At 50.2% G+C, this 20,040-nt stretch overlaps 1 protein-coding gene and 2 long non-coding RNA genes across 4 annotated transcripts in view; 2 read left to right on the top strand and 1 right to left on the bottom strand.

Annotated features, from left to right (window-relative positions):
* Window positions 1-20,040, top strand: part of LOC135896262 (protein turtle-like) — a 594,776-nt gene that overhangs the window by 321,705 nt on the left and 253,031 nt on the right. For both annotated transcript variants that reach the window (XM_070537869.1, XM_065424615.2), the window contains one exon: window positions 2,535-2,738. In XM_070537869.1, the coding sequence (XP_070393970.1) occupies window positions 2,535-2,738 (204 nt within the window). The remainder of the gene's footprint in view (window positions 1-2,534; window positions 2,739-20,040) is intronic.
* LOC139059432 (uncharacterized) overlaps window positions 1-20,040 on the bottom strand; it is a 350,104-nt gene that overhangs the window by 49,725 nt on the left and 280,339 nt on the right. The gene's annotated exons all lie outside the window — the stretch shown is intronic.
* On the top strand, window positions 5,015-6,518 carry LOC139059433 (uncharacterized). The gene is made up of 2 exons (XR_011514183.1): window positions 5,015-5,463; window positions 6,246-6,518. It is a non-coding gene; the product is annotated as an uncharacterized lncRNA (long non-coding RNA).

Raw genomic sequence — 20,040 nt, forward strand, 5'->3', positions numbered from 1 at the left:
TAACGTCTTGGGGAGCTGATAGTGAGTCAGCCCGTTTGTTATTCCTCGGTAGCCAGAGTAGCTTTCGAACCGAGACCATCTCGAGTACGGCTCAAAAGTATAAGTCAGGCGTAAACGTTTGGAACGGGAGGCCAAGGGAGCTTCCGTAGAAGTGAGATGTTGTTTTGTTTTATTTTTGAACATTTGGAAATTTTCGCGATTTGAGTTTCTTTCAGTATGTAAGGTATGAGCTTTTTTAATGTTTTGTTTGAGAAGCTCGAGATTTGAAAAACGCGTTTTTTTTTCTAAACATGTAGTATCGCGAGGTGTTCATTAATAAGTATATAGAATTTCTTTTTTGTGTGTGCGTGAGTAACCTGAGAGTCAAGGTTATCGTGTAGAGACCTATCGTAACGCGCGTGTGTATTAGCTGACCTTCTTTTTTGTGTTTTTTTATTTTCTAAGGTTAAGCGCGTAGGTTTTCAGTGAGTGCGTGATTTCCACTATGCGTTCTTAGTTTCTTTAGCGCGTGGCCTGCGCGGATGGAAGGAAACGGAACGTTGATGACTGGGTTGCTCGTGTGTGTCGAGAGCAGCCGTATTCTGACTTCTCTAGTATGCGTGCGAAGAGGTAGTTAGTAAAAGACACATTTGTTCAAAGGTTCCTCTGTGTTGCGTAAGTTACGCAAGTGTGGTTGTTTGTGTAAGGAACGTGTCCTGTGTGGATTAAAGGAACAAATGTGAATCAGCATGATGAAAACTTTGTATGATGCAAGCACGTATTCGGAATAGGGACCAGAAACTTAGCGCATTTGTGAAGACGTACCTGTGGAGTTGGCCAGCGGTTCAGTGGTAGCAGTACATGAATTAAGTACGCCACTTCGATAGGGTAAGAACAGGCTGTTCGTGAAGTTAAGCTGCTTAAGTTATCTTTGGGTATTGGTGTTTGAAAGCCTTCGGTTTAATTCTGCGTAAACCTTTACTCTTGTGCAGCGCGACGGTCAGGTTTGGTCGAGCTCAGGAGGAACGTGAACGCTCGCTTTGGTGGCACGAAATTTTGGGGCAAAATTTGAGATTTCCAGTTGAGTGACTTGCATGGAGATTGTGATAGGAAGCCTGGTGGGTTAGCAGCTTATTCCGGGCGTTTGAACGCTGAGCGTTATTGTGTTGCCGGGTCGACTCTTCTGTGCCAGTTGTGAGATGATTGAAGGCATTCCAAGTACGCAGGGGTTGCAGAGAGCAAAGCCATCGTCTTGCTCGCCAGCCATTCTCTTCCTGCCCAGCGGTTGCCAGCACTGGCCAGGCGAGATTTTCCGGGCCATGGAGGAGCTGTTAGGACTGGCCGTACGGGGGGACAACGTGCCAACTATTTCAGCCCGCTGCACGTGTTCCACTCCAACCGGACGGGGCGCACTTCAGAGAACTGCGAATTACCGGCAGCCACGTGGCGCGGGGTCAGCTCAGGGGAGTTCTCGAGGCGAGGTAATTGGTGGAACCTCCCCATGAGCTTTTCGAGACAACAGACACTGTGCTACCCGGCATGCCACCCGGGACGGAGCAGAGTTCTACGAAGCCCCTCTGACGTCGGCTCCGGGCATTTACACCAATGTGTGTGTGCGGCACGTGTATGTGAGCCCTCCTCCACCTCCAGAAGGGCGGGTCATCTTCGGTGACGTTGAACGGTGATGTCGAACGATGACTGGACGAACGTTTCCGTCCGATTGGAATCAAGGGGGGTGGGGGCAAGAGCTTATAAGCAGCGATTGTCGGTTGCTGGGGAGTGCTCGTTGTCGTGCTGGAGATGTACTAGTGAGCTGAGTGCTCGTTGTCATGCTAGAAATGTACTAGTGAGCGGTGTGCTCGTAAGCTGTTTGCTGCATGCGTCGTCTCGCGTGCTTCATTTGGGAGTCACGCTAGACTGTCAATGTATGTCTTGTCTAAGATGTAACTAATGTAAATAAATCCTGCTCGCCTAGTCCTGTCGCCCCAAGGTCCTTCCTACAGCTACGACTGCCAAATCTTACATATAAATGGCATCGGTGAGATCGGCCTACAGCTCGTAGATCGTCCGACAACTCTGACAAATGGTGGCAGCGGCAAGATCGTCCGACGAATCTAATAGCGTGCACATGAGGCTGCCGCGACGAGCTGTCAATAAAGAAAGCCGAAGAGAGACGTAAAGAAAAACAAATAGATCTAAAACAACGCATTATGTAGCAGTATACCACAGTTTGTTTGTTTCTAATTATTAAAACATTTCTTTTTTTCATTCAGTACTGAGCCTATATAAAGGACAGTATCGCACAATTTCTGTGCCTGCGCGCTTTACTGCAGGCTCAATAAACGTTTTCCCAATCCAATATCAAGAACATCGAACTATATCTAAGTACGGCACAGTTACTGCAAAAACTCTCTCTGCCTCACCAGCGTTGCAACTTATGTCTGAAAACGGAGTATAACGTAAGTATCGAGTATAAGGTAGGATAGCGTCCACTACCTTGATGTATCCACTACATTCATGTCGCTATATACGTCGTGTCCTTGCAATGACCACAGGCAGTCCTCCGCCGGTGGTCACGTGGTGGCGCGAGTCGTTCCTGCTGGACGACCAGTACAACGTGACCTCTCAGGGGATCTCGAGAAACGAGCTGCTGCTTCCCTCGCTGGGACGCAACGACCTCATGGCAACCTTCACCTGCTTGGCCACCAACAACAACATCTCCTTCCCGGTGTCCGCCAGCGTCACGGTGGACCTCAACTGTAAGTGCGTTCGGGGCTAGACACTTGAGATGTTGAAGTCTCCTTGCCGTTCTTTTGTCTTCTTTCCTTCTAAATAAGGGGCGTTCCAATAGAAAAATTTGCCGATGGAATCGTATGGGAATAATTGAAAAGCACTACCTTAGAATACAATTTTTTTTCATTTCTAGATAAAGGGAAATATGAAGCTTGTGGGGAGTCACTTTGGTAAACAAAAAAAAAATTGTCATTTGGCATTATTCGCGCTCTAATTAGAGACACGCCTGTTGTGCCAATGAAATAACCACCTGTGCAGAAGGAGCAAGAATAACAATGCGCGCTGTCTGCATATGTCAGGGCTGACCGTCGCGGCAAACGCTCACGGTCAGCCCTTACGTGTGAAGACGGCGGTAGACATCGCCTCGGGTGGATCAAAGCAAATTGCAGCGCCGCTCTTTGAAAGGGAGCGAGACGTCCACTGATTCCATCGCCTGCAATATGCGTGCAGAGGCCTGGGCGAAAGAATCACAGCGGCCTCGATGGCAGCCTACAAAGGGCCTCTAAATTGACTTGTGCAGCCGCTGGTCGCCGTCTTTGTAGCGATGTATCCGCCTAGGAGCAGCTGAATGGATACTATTTTTCCTCACATGTCCGACATTTTTACATCACGCTATCCGTCCTTAGAATTTGTCAAAAATCTTCAGAGTGCACTTTTCACTTACGGGTTATATCTTTCTTTCTTTCTTTCTTTCTTTCTTTCTTTCTTTCTTTCTTTCTTTCTTTCTTTCTTTCTTTCTTTCTTTCTTTCTTTCACTCCACTCTTCCCCTCAAGAAGCTTGTTGCCCTCTGTCGCGTCCAACAACACAGATTACCCAGTCAATGAACCTTCGTTCATTCCTTTCTGCAGCTAGTATACTCCGCTTACTCTGTGTCTGTTTTACAGCCAAGGAATTAGTGCGACTGGAACTGCGCAAGAACTTTGTCCGTTTTCACTCTTTTCTGAAAAGAAACTGGATCACTCACGAAATTTATGTTGAAAGGAAATGATGTGGGAAGTTAAGTGTCATGTGCAGGCAAATTTGAAATGTGTGTGTATATTTAGGAGATAAACGAATATTTATAAAATCTCGTGTTCGACCTGTTTAGAGGCGTTATCTGAAATCCCTACACAGTATCCCCACTGCCCTATGAGGACCAAAAAGAGCAGCGATTTTATGTTTGTAGAAAATCAGCGCCATGCTATGTGTACGCTGTACCAAGGTTTGCAGCGTGTGGGTTAATTATGTGCTTATGTGCTTCCCAAACAGATAATGTGCAAATATGTTTCGCAAGTTCAATGTCCATAGAAAAAATACAGCCTCTGTGAAAAATTCCTTTAGCAATTGCTCGGAAACGTTATACGGTTATTTTATGCTACGTTTTCCAGTGTCTTGGATAAGCTAGAAGTTAGACCAAGTTTACATCGTGTGTAGGTGAGTATAATTTTAAGTGTAATGTGCGGGAAACATTCGCCGCTCTAGCTAATTAGGAATGTTCCAATTACTGAACCCTCGTTTTTTTTCATTTTGTTACTTTTTACGAGGTTCTCAGTAGGTTTAATAGATATCTTCGCTGCACTAAACAAGGCGTATTTTTTATCTTTGGCAAAAATTAGGGGCCGGTTATGAGTAATGTGAAGGGAAAGCTCAACATGTGTGGATTAAATGTGCGGTGGTAGAATGATAGAACTTCCGCCGGAGGTACTGGGCTCGAATGCCGGAGTAGCCGGAAACCAACCGGTTTTAACGCGATAGCGTTAAGGAGCTCGTGTCGCAGAAAAGCCGGTGTCGTCGGCGTCGGTGTCGGTGTCGGCGTCGGTGTTTTGCGGCGTTGACCGTGAGCGATAAATCACGGCAGGCACTCCATAAATAAAAAGCAACTTCCAAGATGGGCTGGGTGGGAATCGAACCAGGGTCTCCGGAGTGTGAGACGGAGACGCTACCACTCAGCCACGATTTCGATGCTTCCAAAAGGTACAAACGCGCCTCTAGTGAATGCGGTGTTGCCTTCGAAACGAGCCGTGGAAAGTTATACTGTGGTGTATATCGGTAATTATGAACATGTAACTTACAGAAGTCGCAATTACACGAGTAGCGAAGTGCGTTTCGCTGCATTTCTTCTGCGCTTTCCGCACACGGAGAGCCATCTTGCGGCAAACACAGAAGACCCCCTCCTCTCCATGTATGGCGCTGCCCCGACAGATGGCGCGCCACGCGCGCATTGGAGCTGTCGCGGCTCGGACTCTCTCCCCTGACAACGCTTCGCCTTGCTCCCTCTGTAGAATCAAGCATCCTTCCTTTCTTTAGATCACTATCTCTCTATCTCTCTGCCCGTGCCGATCACGGCGTTTGGCTGGCGTGCATCATTTCCCCCTCCGGGATAGACGAGGCAACCTAAAGTTTGCCCGCGCGGCACCAGCGCCGAATGCTCCCCTAGCGGACCAATGGAAGTTTGGAGGGTCGTCGCTGCGCTGGCGCGCGCCCGTGTTCTGTACGGCGGGAGCGCTCGTGCGCGTGGTTTTTGCGATGCCGAGTGCGACCTCATCAGCCAGGAAAGGTGGCACGCAATACTGATGTGTTGTTGATTGCCACAGCAGCCTCGAAAACACGAAAGGTCCTACGCCGCCCGTGAAGTTCTACAGATTTCCTGGGAAGTGGGACGATAAGGACAGACGACAAGCATGGATAACTGCAGTGCGCGGCCGAGTCGAGTAAGTCTCATACTTTCGCATTCGCGTGTAATATCTTGAAAGCGGAATAGTCATATGCCTGTTTTTAGTGCACGGCCGTTTGTTTAGTCGTGTCGCGTTGTTGAATTGTGGTGGCATCCGCCGTTTGTTAGCGGTAAATGCAGGCGTGTTGCGCCGCTAAGCTCTACGACGCGTGCTCGATTCCCAGCCACGGCGGCCGCATTTCGATAGGGGCAAAATGCAAGAACACCCTTGTTACCGTGTGCTTTGATTTTTGTGCACGTTAAAGAACCCCCAGAGCTTAAAATTATTCCTGAGACTCCCCATTACAGCGGGCTTCATATTGATTTCGTGGTTTTGGCACGGTTTTGGCACTTGGAACCTCCGAATTTATTTGATTGCACTGTGCCTTCCCTCGCGATTGGCATGGACGAGCTCAAGAGAGTTATTTCCTTTTTCCAAACGCTGCAACTTAAATTACTAGTTGTGCAGGTAACGAAAGGGGCCGCGCGCTACTTGTGTGTGGTATCAGACCGTATTTAATGCAAGCCGCGGTCGTCGCGTGCGTCGGGAAGCGGCAGATCGGATAGCAACCGCTCGAGACGTGCGCGTTATGTTTGTTGTTTCCCCATGCTTTCTAAGTATCTAAGTGTGCAAGTATCGTAACTTGTAGTGGTAGCACTCTTGTAGAATAATATATGCACACAATCACAGGAACGTTACCTTTGCAAACATATTATTGGGAGTAATTTAATCCCCACAACAAATAGGCACACATACTGTTTCACTCATATGCGATGCAGATGGAAGCGGCGCCAAACAGACCAATGGCAATCACAACAGTCTTCTCAGCAGTCAGCACCACTGGGACATGTGCTTTCCTACTGCAGCGACGCAGCTCTTGAGCAGCGGCAAGACACGTGTGAAACAGACTCCAGAACAAGCCTTTGTGAAGTGACGGAACCATCAAGAAGCAGCCCAATGGATCTGCAGTCACCGAGTAGTATGACAACAGAAGTTTCTGCTGCCAGTGTGACTTATGTTGTAATTGAAATAAAAGTGGCTAAATTTCTGAACATGGTGCGTACCTCTAACTCGACGTCGTCTACGATCTTGTCGGACACCTGTGACACGCACTTGGCTTTCACTATCACATCACCGTCCACAATTAGTTCAACGCCGTACACGTTCGGAAGCAGACGCTCCCCTATCGTGAGGTTGCCGCCACGAAAAAAAGCTGTCGGCGTCGGCAGCCTTCTTGCAACCGCACGGCAATCTTTGCATGGCTGTTGCGCAAGCAGGCGATCTGCCGCCGTCGAAAACGGAGCGCCGTGAGCACGAGCAGCGAAGAAAAGCGCGGACAACACAATGTAAACAAAGCGGAGACTGCGCCACGGCGCGACCGCCCGACTTGACGCTTCCACATTGGGGGCGCTGTCAAGAGGCGCAGTAGCGCCGCCTGGCCATGGTTTTCTTGTCTATACCGAGTTCTTTGGTTCGCTCCGCTTGCTCAGGCGCACGTTTCGTTGCTGCGCCGAACGCCGCGTTGCTCGACCATATGGCTCGACGCTCACCGCGTCTGATGCTGGGCGCCTCGTAAGTGATGGCTGCCCTGTAGCCCATTGTCTTACACCCATTGGCGGGTCGACGGGAACGCTATCGCGTTCCACTCTTGAAGGCGAAGCTTAAGCGTCCTCCAATTTTTTCTAATGGGTATTGATGTCCCCCGCCCTGGTACTCGGCTACCTGTGAGTGTTCGCACCTGTACCCTGTAGAGATTTCTGGTGGGGTCTCCGATATGTTAGGATACGAAAGGCTTACAGTCCTACAAGCGATGTCTGCGGAGGCGAGGAGAACATTGTCCACTTATTGCTTCGGTGTCCTGAATGTGAAGCACAAGGACAATCTATGTCCAGCGCATTCAGCAAACTGGATGATCGTCCTCTGAGTGAACAGGCAATACTAGAACACCGTCCCCAACGATTATCGGCTCAGAAGGCAGTGAAGGCACTCTTGTACTATCTGAGAACGTCTGGTTTGTACGAGTGCCTTTGACTCTGTAGTACTGTCCGTTCAGTCTCTATAACCCCATCTCTCTTTCTCCCTTCTTTCTCTTCCTCTACTCCCTTCCCCAAGCATAGGGCAGTCAACCGTACTCTTGACTGGTTAACATCCCTGCCTTCCTTATATCTTCTTCTATCTCTCTCTGCCGGCGCCGTTTGCTTTGCGAACTGCTTACTAAAAATAAGTTGTGTGCGCCGGTTATGAGAGGTCTTACATTATAACGAGAGTCGAGACTGGTCAGTTGTCGTCTGTATACGCTGAAAGGCAGTGAACAGTACGTATTCCCCATTATTGCTGCACGTTCAACTCAAGTCAGCGATTTACAGATTTGTGTTCCTCCAGGAGTACTTACGAGAGGTTTGTTTCGCAAAGCTGATGCAGCGGCTCGGCCCAACAATTTGAGCTGGATATTCCTGATACCGCACCGCAGCAGCGAACAAATCGCGGCCTCATTAATTTTGTGGGGCACACTGAAATTTCAAGAATTCAGTGAGGTGCTCAAAACCAAGCACACTTTCAGGATGTTTGGGTGTCTTCTTCTGCGGCGGGTGCTTCGTGTACTGACGAAGCGGAATAATTTTGTTTGTAGATAAGACAACATGCTACGAAACATAGCGCTGCCCAACGTGCTTTAGTTATCCCTTTTGGGGTACCACAAGTTCAGACCTACTGCTTGGAGTGTAACGTAGGCACTGCTACTGTTGTTGTAGTAGTAGTAGTATAGTTATCTATAAAGGGCGAAAGCATTGTATGCCCCATTGCACGAAAATCCGGCGTTGTAGTCGGCGGCGCGACCGAATTATGGTACAAAAAATGGCCGAAGGCAACGACCAAAAATACGTCAATGAATACTGGGCTTGACCTGAAATTTCTGAGGGAGGTTCCTGTAAACAAAGTAAGCTAATGGCTTGAAAGGAATACTAGGTGGGAATCGAGCCCAGGCTTCCGGAGTGTGAGACGAGCATGCTCACGCGCCGCCACGGCGGCTCCATTGCACCGATTTACTAAATGTGCGCCTAGTGCGTGCGTCATTGTACACGTCACAGCCGTTCGGCTGACTGAACGTGTGGCTTAGCGCGTGCCTCGTTGGGCAGGTGACGGCGCAGCCAATGGGTAGGAGGCGGCGCACGTCATGAGTGTATAGAATGAGCCTATAACATCTTTTTTTAAACCGCAGTTTCGCCCGAAAGGCGAAGCATTGATTGCGATAGCAAATTATAGTGGACAGCTCTACGAAGTAAAGATAGTATTATCGGCCGTTTAAACTTGTGAACATAGGCATACTATACATGCGAATACGTTAAAGAACCCCAGGTGATCGAAATTTCAGGAGTCCTCCACTGCGGCGTGCCTCATAATCACAAAGTGGTTTTGGCACGTAAAACCCCATAATTTTTTTTCATACATGCGGACAACATTCTGTGGCTTTCAAGGGAAAGCTGCGGTCACGTGGCTGCTGCGCATACGTCACCGCGCCAAGTAGTCCGGCAGCGTTTGACAGTGCTTTTGGATCCTCGGAACAGACGCTGAATCGATGCAGCCTCCACGTGCGACGGTTTCGCGTCTCGAAGCTTTTTCGTCGCGCATGTAACTGTTTCACTTCGCGGTTGTCCGGAAATTAAATCGTCGTCACTTCGTAGCGGAAATTAACTTTTCTTCAAAGTCACTGTGGTATAATATGTCAATTTAAAGCCCGTATTTTTGCAGCTATTGCTCCCGCAATTTCTCCCATTCTATGGTCTTTTTATCGCAAGTTTTGATTCGCTCGAGGTATTTCCATTTCGTGTTTCTTCCATCGATCATTGCGTAGTTTCTTCATATTTCTCTTCATCAGCTTCAACCTACTGTCGTTGACATACTGCAGGAAAGCGCTTTCTCTGCAATTGTTTTTTCTTTTGTGCAAGAATACCAGCAACGACCATCGATAAACGACAAACGAGAGAAATGAACTTTCATATTGCTACGGAATAGTATTACCGATGACGAAGAGGCGAGCAGTACGAAGACGACGACAACGATTGGAGGCTAGCGCGGGCTGTTGCCTCTTGGCCAAGTGCGGCGTATTACGTTGTAAATATACCTGTATATAGCTTTTCATTTGCGTCTTCTTACGTAACATATCTGGTGGAGGTGGACGTTCCCTGTACCTCGTCACGGAGCTTCGCAGTGGACGGTACGTCGAGCCTAGCTTCATGGCTCCCGGCGATGACAATTCGACTCAGCCGCCTCCGACCCCTCCTGCCACTTCGACGACCTACATCTCTCTCCCTGCTCCTCGTGATCCTGGCGTATTCTCGGGCAAAGATGGGGACGACGTCGACGACTGGATCAGCCTGTACGAACACGTCAGCCGCAATAACCGGTGGGACCCTACTATCATGCTCGCCAACGTAGTCTTTTACCTCGGTGGCACACCTCGAGTTTGGTTTCGGACGCACGAAGAGGAGCTCACCAGTTGGGATTCGTTCAAGCAAAAGCTGCGAGACTTGTTCGGCAACCCCTACGGTCACAAACTTGCCGCGCAGAAGGCGCTTTCCGGCCGTGTGCAGACGTCCACAGAGCCCTATGTCACGTACATTCAGGACGTCCTGGCTCTGTGCCGCAAAGTTGATGCACACATGCCCGAGTCAGACAAGGTATCCCACATCCTCAAAGGCATTGCCGATGACGCCTTCAACTTGCTCGTGTTCAACAACGTCGCGACGGTGGATGCTGTTATCAAAGAGTGCCGCCGCCTGGAACTCGCTAAAAGCAGACGTATCGATCAGCAGTTTGTCCGTTTGCCCAACACCCCAGCGACTTCTTCCTGTGCCGACGCTCCTCGTACCAACAACACCGGCGATATTACCACGATCGTTCGGCGTGAGATTGAGGCCGCCTATCCGGCTGCCTTCGACTCCAGCCCCACCAACGCACCGGCAGTCACGGTTTCCCTGATCCAGGCAGTTGTCCGCCAGGAGTTCGAAAACATGGGCTTTCACACCATCTGCTCGGCCCATCACCCTGATACCCGCCCGGCTTCTTCGATTCCGCCCCGTCCCGCATCGTCTTACCCACCACGTTTCCGCAACCCAGCTGAATGGCGCACTGCTGACGACAAGCCCATTTGTTTTCACTGCCGTCGCATCGGGCACATTTCTCGGCACTGTCGAAGTCGCTGGACTTCCCCGACCCGGTCTGCTTATACTGCCTATTCTCGACCCTCGGGTGGCCCTTCTCGTCCTTATGCCGCACGCTCCGATAATGCCGCCACTGACTCTCCTGCGCCGAACCGCCCCTATTCTCGTTCACCTTCGCCCCAAGGACGGCAATCCCGCTCTCCCCAGCCCCGTCGCTCCTTTTCGCCGACTCCCTTCGGACGCCGCTCCCAGCCGGAAAACTGAATGATGCAGCGCCTCGAGGTGACGCTGCATTGCTCCCTACGCCGCCAAATCCTCCACTGACGTTGCCCACTCATCTGAACCTTCTTGACGTGCAAGTCGACGGTGTTCCTGTATCTGCTCTTATAGACACTGGGGCGCATTTGTCGGTAATGAGCGCGGACTTTCGTACCCGCCTGAAAAAAATAATCACGCCCGCCACGACGCTTGTTGTCCGTGTCGCCGATGGCGGAACAGCCCCCGTAATTGGTATGTGTGCCGCCCGCGTCTCCTTCGCCGATCGCTCAACAGTCGTGCTATTCACGGTCATCGCCCACTGTCCCCATGACATCATCCTCGGCTTAGACTTCCTCTCCGCACATTCTGCTCTTATTGATTGTTCCGCCAGTACTCTCCGCCTTGACCTGCCTGTTCTGGATCCCGCTGAACCACACCCCAGTCGCCTCAGTTCCGTCGACTTTGTTCGCTTGCCACCTACGGCACTGACTTACGTTGCCCTAGTGTCATCCCCACCAGTGCCCGACGGTCACTATATCGCGGCTCCTATACAAGACGTCCTCCTTACACACGGGATCACGGTGCCTCATACCGTTTTATCTATTACGGCTAATTGCGTCTGCCTGCCCGTGGTCAATTTTGGCTTGACGACACAAGTGCTGCCACGCGGGATGTCTCTGGCCCAGCTTTGCTCATTCGAAGATCACTCAATAGCATCTATTGAGGTAGACAGCCATTCAGCCAATCCTCCTCTACCATCTCAGTCGACAACTTGCACTATCGCCGACTTACAGAAAATGATTGCGCCCGACATGCCGTCCGAGCACGCTCGTGAGCTCTACCGCGTTCTGCTTTCCTACAACGATATTTTTGACTTTCACGATCGTCCTTTGGCCCAAACTACAACTGTTAAACATCGCATTAATACCGGCGATGCCCCTCCTATTCATCGCCGCCCGTATCGAGTGTCACCGGTTGAGCGTCAAGTTATTCACGCTGAAGTTCGCAAAATGCTTGCCAATAACATCATAGAACCGTCATGTAGTCCATGGGCGTCACCGGTTGTACTGGTAAAAAAGAAGGATGGCTCATGGCGCTTTTGCGTGGATTATCGGCACCTTAACAGGGTTACCAAAAAGGACGTGTATCCCCTACCTCGGATCGATGACGCCCTTGACTGCCTCCATGCTGCTCGCTACTTCTCTTCTATTGACCTCCGCTCCGGCTACTGGCAGATTGCTGTGGACGATCTCGACCGCGAGAAGACTGCTTTTGTAACTCCGGACGGTCTTTATCAATTCAAAGTGATGCCGTTTGGTCTCTGTAACGCTCCTGCCACTTTTGAACGCATGATGGACTCCCTTCTTCACGGTTTCAAATGGTCCACATGCCTGTGCTACTTGGACGACGTCATAGTATTCTCCCCAACGTTCGCTACGCACCTCGAGCGCCTCTCGGCAGTCCTGGACGTTTTTCGTCGCGCCGGTCTGCAACTGAACGCATCGAAGTGCCAATTCGGCCGTCGCCAGATTACCGTCCTTGGGCATCTCGTTGACGCGAACGGAGTGCAACCGGACCCAGGCAAGATCCATGCTGTTACGCACTTTCCTGTTCCGAAGTGTGTCAAGGATGTGCGCAGCTTCATCGGCCTTTGTTCCTACTTCCGCCGTTTCGTGAAAAATTTCGCGGCCATCGCACGACCACTAACCGAGCTTTTGAAAAAAGACGCTCCTTTCCAGTGGGGCGATAACGAGGCCTCTGCATTCTCGCATCTAATCGACGTTCTCACAACGCCTCCCGTTCTGGCCCATTTCGATCCTTCTGCGCCTACCGAAGTTCGTACTGATGCCAGCGGTCACGGAATTGGCGCAGTACTGGCACAACGCCAGCGCGGCAACGACCGTGTTATCGCTTACGCCAGCAGGCTCCTCTCACCCGCGGAGCGCAACTACTCCATCACTGAGCGTGAGTGTCTGGCCCTAGTTTGGGCGGTTGCGAAGTTCCGCCCATACTTATATGGCCGACCCTTTTCCGTTATCACCGACCATCACGCGCTTTGTTGGTTATGCTCATTGAAAGACCCTTCAGGAAGACTTGGTCGCTGGGCCTTACGCCTCCAAGAATATTCGTTCTCTGTCACCTACAAATCTGGCCGACTACACAAGGACGCTGACTGCCTGTCTCGCTACCCGGTAGACGAGCCTGACGACGCCGACAGTAGTACCGCCGACGGCATTTCCTCTGTGTCTGCCTTCGCTAACATCGCCGATGAGCAGTACCGAGACCTATCGCTGCGAGTACTCATCGAGCGTCTGCGCTCTACACCTACCGACGCATCCGTTCGCCGATATGTCCTCCAGGGCGGCATTCTGTACCGAAGGAACTTCCTTCCTGACGGATCTGATCTTCTTCTTGTCGTGCCAAAACATCTACGACAGACTGTGATCTTTGAGCTGCATGACGCACCTACTGCAGGACATCTTGGCGTAACCCGCACGTACGACCGCGTCCGCCGCCGCTTCTATTGGCCTGGCCTCGCTCGCTCCGTCCGACAGTATGTTGCTGCCTGCGATACCTGCCAGCGTCGGAAAACACCTCAGGTGCTCCCTGCCGGTCATCTCCAGCCGATCACTGTCCCTGTGGAACCGTTCTTTCGTGTTGGATTAGACCTCCTCGGTCCCTTTCCCACGTCATCCTCTGGGAACAAATGGGTAGCCGTCGCAACTGATTACGCCACCCGATACGCTATCACGCGGGCTCTCCCTACCAGTTGCGCCACTGACGTCGCGGACTTTCTCTTGCGTGACATTATCTTACTTCATGGCGCCCCGCGACAGCTGCTCACTGACCGTGGTCGTAACTTCCTCTCGAAAGTTATCGCCGACATTGTACGTTCCTGCTCCACTCAACACAAGCTGACTACCTCATACCATCCTCAAACCAATGGCCTGACAGAGCGGTTAAACCGTACTCTTACCGATATGCTGTCAAAGTACGTTTCCAAGGACCACCGCGACTGGGACATTGCCCTTCCTTACGTCACATTCGCTTATAATTCTTCCCGGCACGACACCGCCGGATTTTCTCCCTTTTATCTGCTCTACGGTCGCGAACCGACCTTGCCCCTTGACACGGCACTTCCTCCTGCTTCGATCTCAACAAGCGAGTATGCGCGCGACGCCATCGCTCTCGCCGACCATGCACGCCAGCTTGCCCGTGCTCGACTGACGGACTCGCAAACCACTCAGCAGCGTCAGTACAACGCCCGCCACCGTGACGTACAGTTTTCGCCTGGTGCGCTCGTGCTCCTCTGGTCGCCCTCCCGTCACGTCGGACTTTCAGAGGAGCTCCTTTCGCGCTACACAGGGCCCTACCGCGTGCTGCGCCAGGTGACGCCTGTGACGTACGAAATTGCCCCTGTGAGCTCAACCTCGTCATCTACTGTGGCACCTAGTGATGTTGTGCACGTCAGTAGGCTCAAGGCCTACTACACTGTTTCCAAGTCCGGCCTTTAGTCGCTCCGGGACGGCGCTTTTGCCGCCGGGGGTAGTGCTACGGAATAGTATTACCGATGACGAAGAGGCGAGCAGTACGAAGACGACGACAACGATTGGAGGCTAGCGCGGGCTGTTGCCTCTTGGCCAAGTGCGGCGTATTACGTTGTAAATATACCTGTATATAGCTTTTCATTTGCGTCTTCTTACGTAACAATATGATTCCCAGGATTGTTTAAACGTTCAGGAGCTGAGACGGCCACTGTTTCACTCGAGGTGTTAGTCACTCTGGAGCTTAAATATGACAGCATGTGCTCAATATTTGCTTTCTATAGTTTGTTATTATTTTACTATTATTACTTACTGTTATTAGTTTTGGGAATAACCTGTTTTCTTGAACTATATTTCTTCGTGGAGATTGTCATCTTTACAAACGGCGCGAGGACTTTTTCAGAATATCGCACGTCAACAGAAACAGCAAAAACCATCCGCGCAGTTGGCGTTTTCGCTCGCATCTACTCTCTCGTACCAAATGTTGGCGTCAACTTTGGCGTGGTGAACGAGCCTTCGTTGTTCTAATAAATCATGTGACTGAACATGTGCATTCCGTCGAGGCAAGGACACATTGGTGTGTACGGTAACCGTGACCCCTTTGCGAATATTGCATAGTATCTGTCTTTCTCTCCCGCATGCTCTACAGGAACGCCACGCGCAGTAGAGCAGAGGGAACCATTCGCGCTGAAACTCCTGTTGGAGTGGCCTAAGTATGCGTAAGCATTGTGTCACTTCCTCATATCCACGCAGCGCGGTGTCATTATTAATGTTATGAAACTTTATCAGGCCAGTATGCATGCGACAGCGCTGTGGTGACACGAACTGGTGCGGACGGCGCCGCAAGAGGCATTGATGACGCAAGCAAAGTACTGCAGGTGGCTGCGCCAAATGCGCTGATGACCTTCCGATCATTATTAGCCGTCATCATTCTTTAGCGCCTCATCCATCCTTCTCCAAACATTATGAATGGTGACCAAACGAACTCGGGCGGTGGCTTCGTATGGCACCGCCGCGCCGGCCGCACGTTGAGAGCGATCTGCGTTGCCGACAAAGAGTTCCGATTGCTGATAGCTTCACGCGCTGTGTTCTCGCCGCCTACTTAGCGTTGAAGAGAGACGTGGGTGCCCGTACCTTGAAAGCGATCTGCGAAAGTGGCAGAGCGAGGCGTGTGCTGAGAGCTCCGTGAGCGCTGTGTTTTCGCCGCTTCGTTGGCGTAGAAGTGAGAGGCAGCACGAAGTGAATTCGCTCGCTGCGGCGGGTGCTATTTCGAAAGTGGTCGTCTTACGGAGAGATGGACGGACGGTTTGCTTGTTAGGTAAGCATAGAAATGCTTGCAAATTTAGACGACTGCTGCTTCGTTGTCGGGGGACGATCAGCAATAAATCGCACGTCGCGTTCGTCTAGTAGCACTTCGTTCTCCTTTTGAAGTGATGCTTTATTGGCCTGATGGAGTGACTAGGCAGCGCTGCGGAAACGCCGGTCAACAGAGCCCTCTATGCCGCGCCTATAGGTTTCGGGTAGTACAAAACGCAATGCCCATGTTTTGAATGCATGGCGTCGCGGTATATCCGCTCGTCTCAGCTGCGCTTCGCTGGGAATTTAGGAGAATTTCGTGCACGCGATGCACCGTAGCGCGCCAACAAAGCAAAGCGTTGTGACGAATGCGTGCACTGCGCATGAGAAGTCGCAGACGCTTTTTCGGTGCGCTGCCGCTTTCTATGCGTGTGTTGCTCAAGTCGCGTGATGCCAAGCTGCAACGGCAGACTGATGCAATACGTGTATATTCGCTTAAGCATGTGCAGCAACTCAGAACCGTGGCCCAATCAGAATGAATTAGTTAATAAAACTAGTATAATTTCTTCCTAGCTTTAAGAGCGCAAAACGTAGACGAGACACGAGACGAGAAGACGACACCGCAAGCGCTGACTTCCAACAACGTTTATTTGAAAGAAACACGGTGTTGCAAATGGGTCGCAAGCCCCAAGGGTAGCGTTGGCCTGGCGGCCTGGGGCACAGCTGGAAGCATCCGAAGGTCCTGGCAAAGGATGAGTCGACTGCTAACAGAACAATTTGTTTATTCTAGTATCGCAAAAGAGCGGCCGGTCAGGTCGACCGAAGTGGAGAAACGGGAGACCACGTTACTCGACTGAAGAAATCGAAGCTTCTCTCTTGGCATCCGGGCGCAGCTGCTTTTATACTCTCGTAGTCGAGGGCATGAAGGAACGGCTCGGAAGGGGTGCACGTGACGGCGGCGCACGGACACGTTGTGACAAGAAGTGACGTATCCGCCGGGCCGGCTCCGGTCATACCTCCTCGCTTCACAGTTGGGGAGCTCCTCTCCCCGGCGTGGGCACCAAGCGTTGACAAGCATGTGCACCAACACACACACAAACACACACAAACACACACACACACACACACACGCACACACGCACACACAAACACACACACACACACACACACACACACACACACACACACACACACACACACACACACGAAGACACGTGGCATTGAAACATGCCTGGACGCGCTTAGCAGGAGGTGTTGGGACAGCGCAGAACTGGCCAAAATGTCCGCCGCTGTGAACGAAGCCCCGGCGTCCGTTGCATCCGCGCCGGCTATACCGCACGTCGGAGGCGAAACGTAACAGACCGCCCCGCCGGGAGAAGGAGATCCCGATGGTCAGGGGACTGCATCCACTGTCCGGAGGGATGTCGCTCGATGATGCTCATAACCGAAGTCGGTCGTCCTTCGGCATTTCTTGAGCGCAGCGCAAGGAGAAGGCCTCGTTTTCACGTTCAGATTCACACAGGACACTGCAAAGCGACTTCGGGAGAGTTGCCATTTTTTTCTCGTTCCCAGCAAGCGTTAGAACTACGCCGAAACTCAACCGCTCAGTCAGCAAGCATGACACAACCCTCGCTAAGCCATGCCAGGCTCTTTCCCTTTTTATCATCATCATCATCATCATCAGCCTGGTTACGCCCACTGCAGGGCAAAGGCCTCTCCCATATTTCTCCAACCACCCCGGTCATGTACTAATTGTGGCCATGCCGTCCCTGCAAATTTCTTAATGTCATCCGCCCACCTAACTTTCTGCCGTCCCCTGCTACGATTCCCTTCCCTTGGAATCCAGTCCGTAACCCTTAATGACCATCGGTTATCTTCCCTCCTCATTACATGTCCTGCCCATGCCCATTTCTTTTTCTTGATTTCAACTAAGATGTCATTAACTCGCGTTTGTTCCCTCACCCAATCTGCTCTTTTCTTATCCCTTAACATTACACCTATCAATCTTCATTCCTTAGCTCGTTGTGTCGTCCTCAATTTGAGTAGAACCCTTTTCGTAAGCCTCCAGGTTTCTGTCCCGTAGGTGAGGACTGGTAAGACGCAGCTATTATACACTTTTCTCTTGAGGGATAATGGCAACCTGCTGTTCATGATCTGAGAATGCCTGCCAAACGCACCCCAGCCCATTCTTATTCTTCTGATTATTTCTGTCTCATGATCCGGATCCGCAGTCACTACCTGCCCTAAGTAGATGTATTCCCTCACGACTTCCAGTGCCTCGCTGCCTATTGTAAACTCCTGTTCTTTTCCGAGACTGTTAAACATTACTTTAGTTTTCTGCAGATTAATTTTTAGACCCACTCTTCTGCTTTGCCTCTCCAGGTCAGTGAGCATGTATTGCAGTTGGTCCCCTGAGTTACTAAGCAAGGCAATATCATCAGCGAATCGCTAGTTACTAAGGTATTCTCCATTAACTTTTATCCCCATTTCTTCCCAATCCAGGTCTCTGAATACCTCCTGTAAACACGCTGTGAATAGCATTGGAGAGATCGTATCTCCCTGCCTGACGCCTTTCTTTATAGGGATTTTGTTGCTTTCTTTATGGAGGACTACGGTGGCTGTGGAGCCGCTATAGATATTTTTCAGTATCATTACATATGGCTCGTCTACACCCTGATTCCGTAATGCCTCCATGACTGCTGAGGTTTCGACAGAATCAAATGCTTTCTCGTAATCAATGAAAGCTATATATAAGGGTTGGTTATATTCCGCACATTTCTCTATCACCTGATTAATAGTGTGAATATGATCTATTGTTGAGTAGCCTTTACGGAATCCTGCCTGGTCCTTTGCTTGACAGAAGTCTAACGTGTTCCTGATTCTATTTGCGATTACCTTAGTAAATAGTTTGTAGGCAACGGACAGTAAGCTGATCGGTCTATAATTTTTCAAGTCTTTGGCGTCCCCTTTCTTATGGATTAGGATTATGTTTGCGTTTTTCCAAGATTCCGGTACGCTCGACGTTATGAGGCATTGCGTATACAGGGTGGCCAGTTTCTCTAGAACAATCTGTACACCATCTTTCAATAAATCTGCTGTTACCTAATCCTCCCCAGCTGCCTTCCCCCTTTGCATATCTCCCAAGGCTTTCTTTACTTCTTCCGGCATTACCTGTGGGATTTCGAATTCCTCTAGACTATTTTCTCTTCCATTATCGTTGTGGATGGCACTGGTACTGTATAAATCTCTATAGAACTCCTCAGCCACTTGTACTATCTCATCCATATTAGTAATGATATTGCCGGCTTTGTCTCTTAACGCATACATATGATTCTTGCCAATTCCTAGTTTCTTCTTCACTGTTTTTATGCTTCCTCCGTTCCTGGGAGCATTTTCGATTCTATCCATATTATACTTATTTATGTCAGCTGTCTTACGCTTGTTGATTAACTTCGAAAGTTCTGCCAGTTCTATTCTAGCTGTAGGGTTAGAGGCTTTCATACATTGGCGTTTCTTGATCAGATCTTTCGTCTCCTGCGATAGTTTACTGGTATCCTGACTAACGGAGTTACCACCGACTTCCATTGCACACTCCTTAATGATGTCCACAAGATTGTCGTTCATTGCTTCAACACTAAGGTCCTCTTCCTGAGTTAAAGCCGAATACCTGTTCTGAAGCTTGATCTGGAATTCCTCTTTTTTCCCTCTTACCGCTAGCTCATTAATCGGCTTCTTATGTACCAGTTTCTTCCGTTCCCTTCTCAGGTCTAGGCTAATTCGAGTTCTTACCATCCTGTGGTCACTGCAGCGCACCTTGCCGAGCACGTCCACATTTTGTATGATGCCAGGGTTAGCGCAGAGTATGAAGTCTATTTCATTTCTAGTCTCGCCGTTCGGGCCCCTCCACGTCCACTTTCGGCTATCCCGCTTGCGGAAGAAGGTATTCATTATCCTCATACTATTGTGTTCCGCAAACTCTACTAATAACTCCCCCCCCTGATATTCCTAGTGCCTATGCCATATTCCCCCACTGCCTTGTCTCCAGCCTGCTTTTTGCCTACCTTGGTATTAAAGTCACCCATTAGTATAGTGTATTTAGTTTTCACTCTACCCATCGCCGATTCCACGTCTTCATAGAAGCTTTCGACTTCCTGGTCATCATGACTGGATGTAGGGGCGTAGACCTGTACAATCTTCATTTTGTACCTCTTATTAAGTTTCACAACAAGACCTGCCACCCTCTCGTTAATGCTATAGAATTCCTGTATGTTACCAGCTATATTCTTATTAATCAGGAATCCGACGCCTAGTTCCCT

Source organism: Dermacentor albipictus, chromosome 4, assembly GCF_038994185.2.
Source record: "Dermacentor albipictus isolate Rhodes 1998 colony chromosome 4, USDA_Dalb.pri_finalv2, whole genome shotgun sequence".
Taxonomy (NCBI): Eukaryota; Metazoa; Arthropoda; class Arachnida; order Ixodida; family Ixodidae; genus Dermacentor; species Dermacentor albipictus.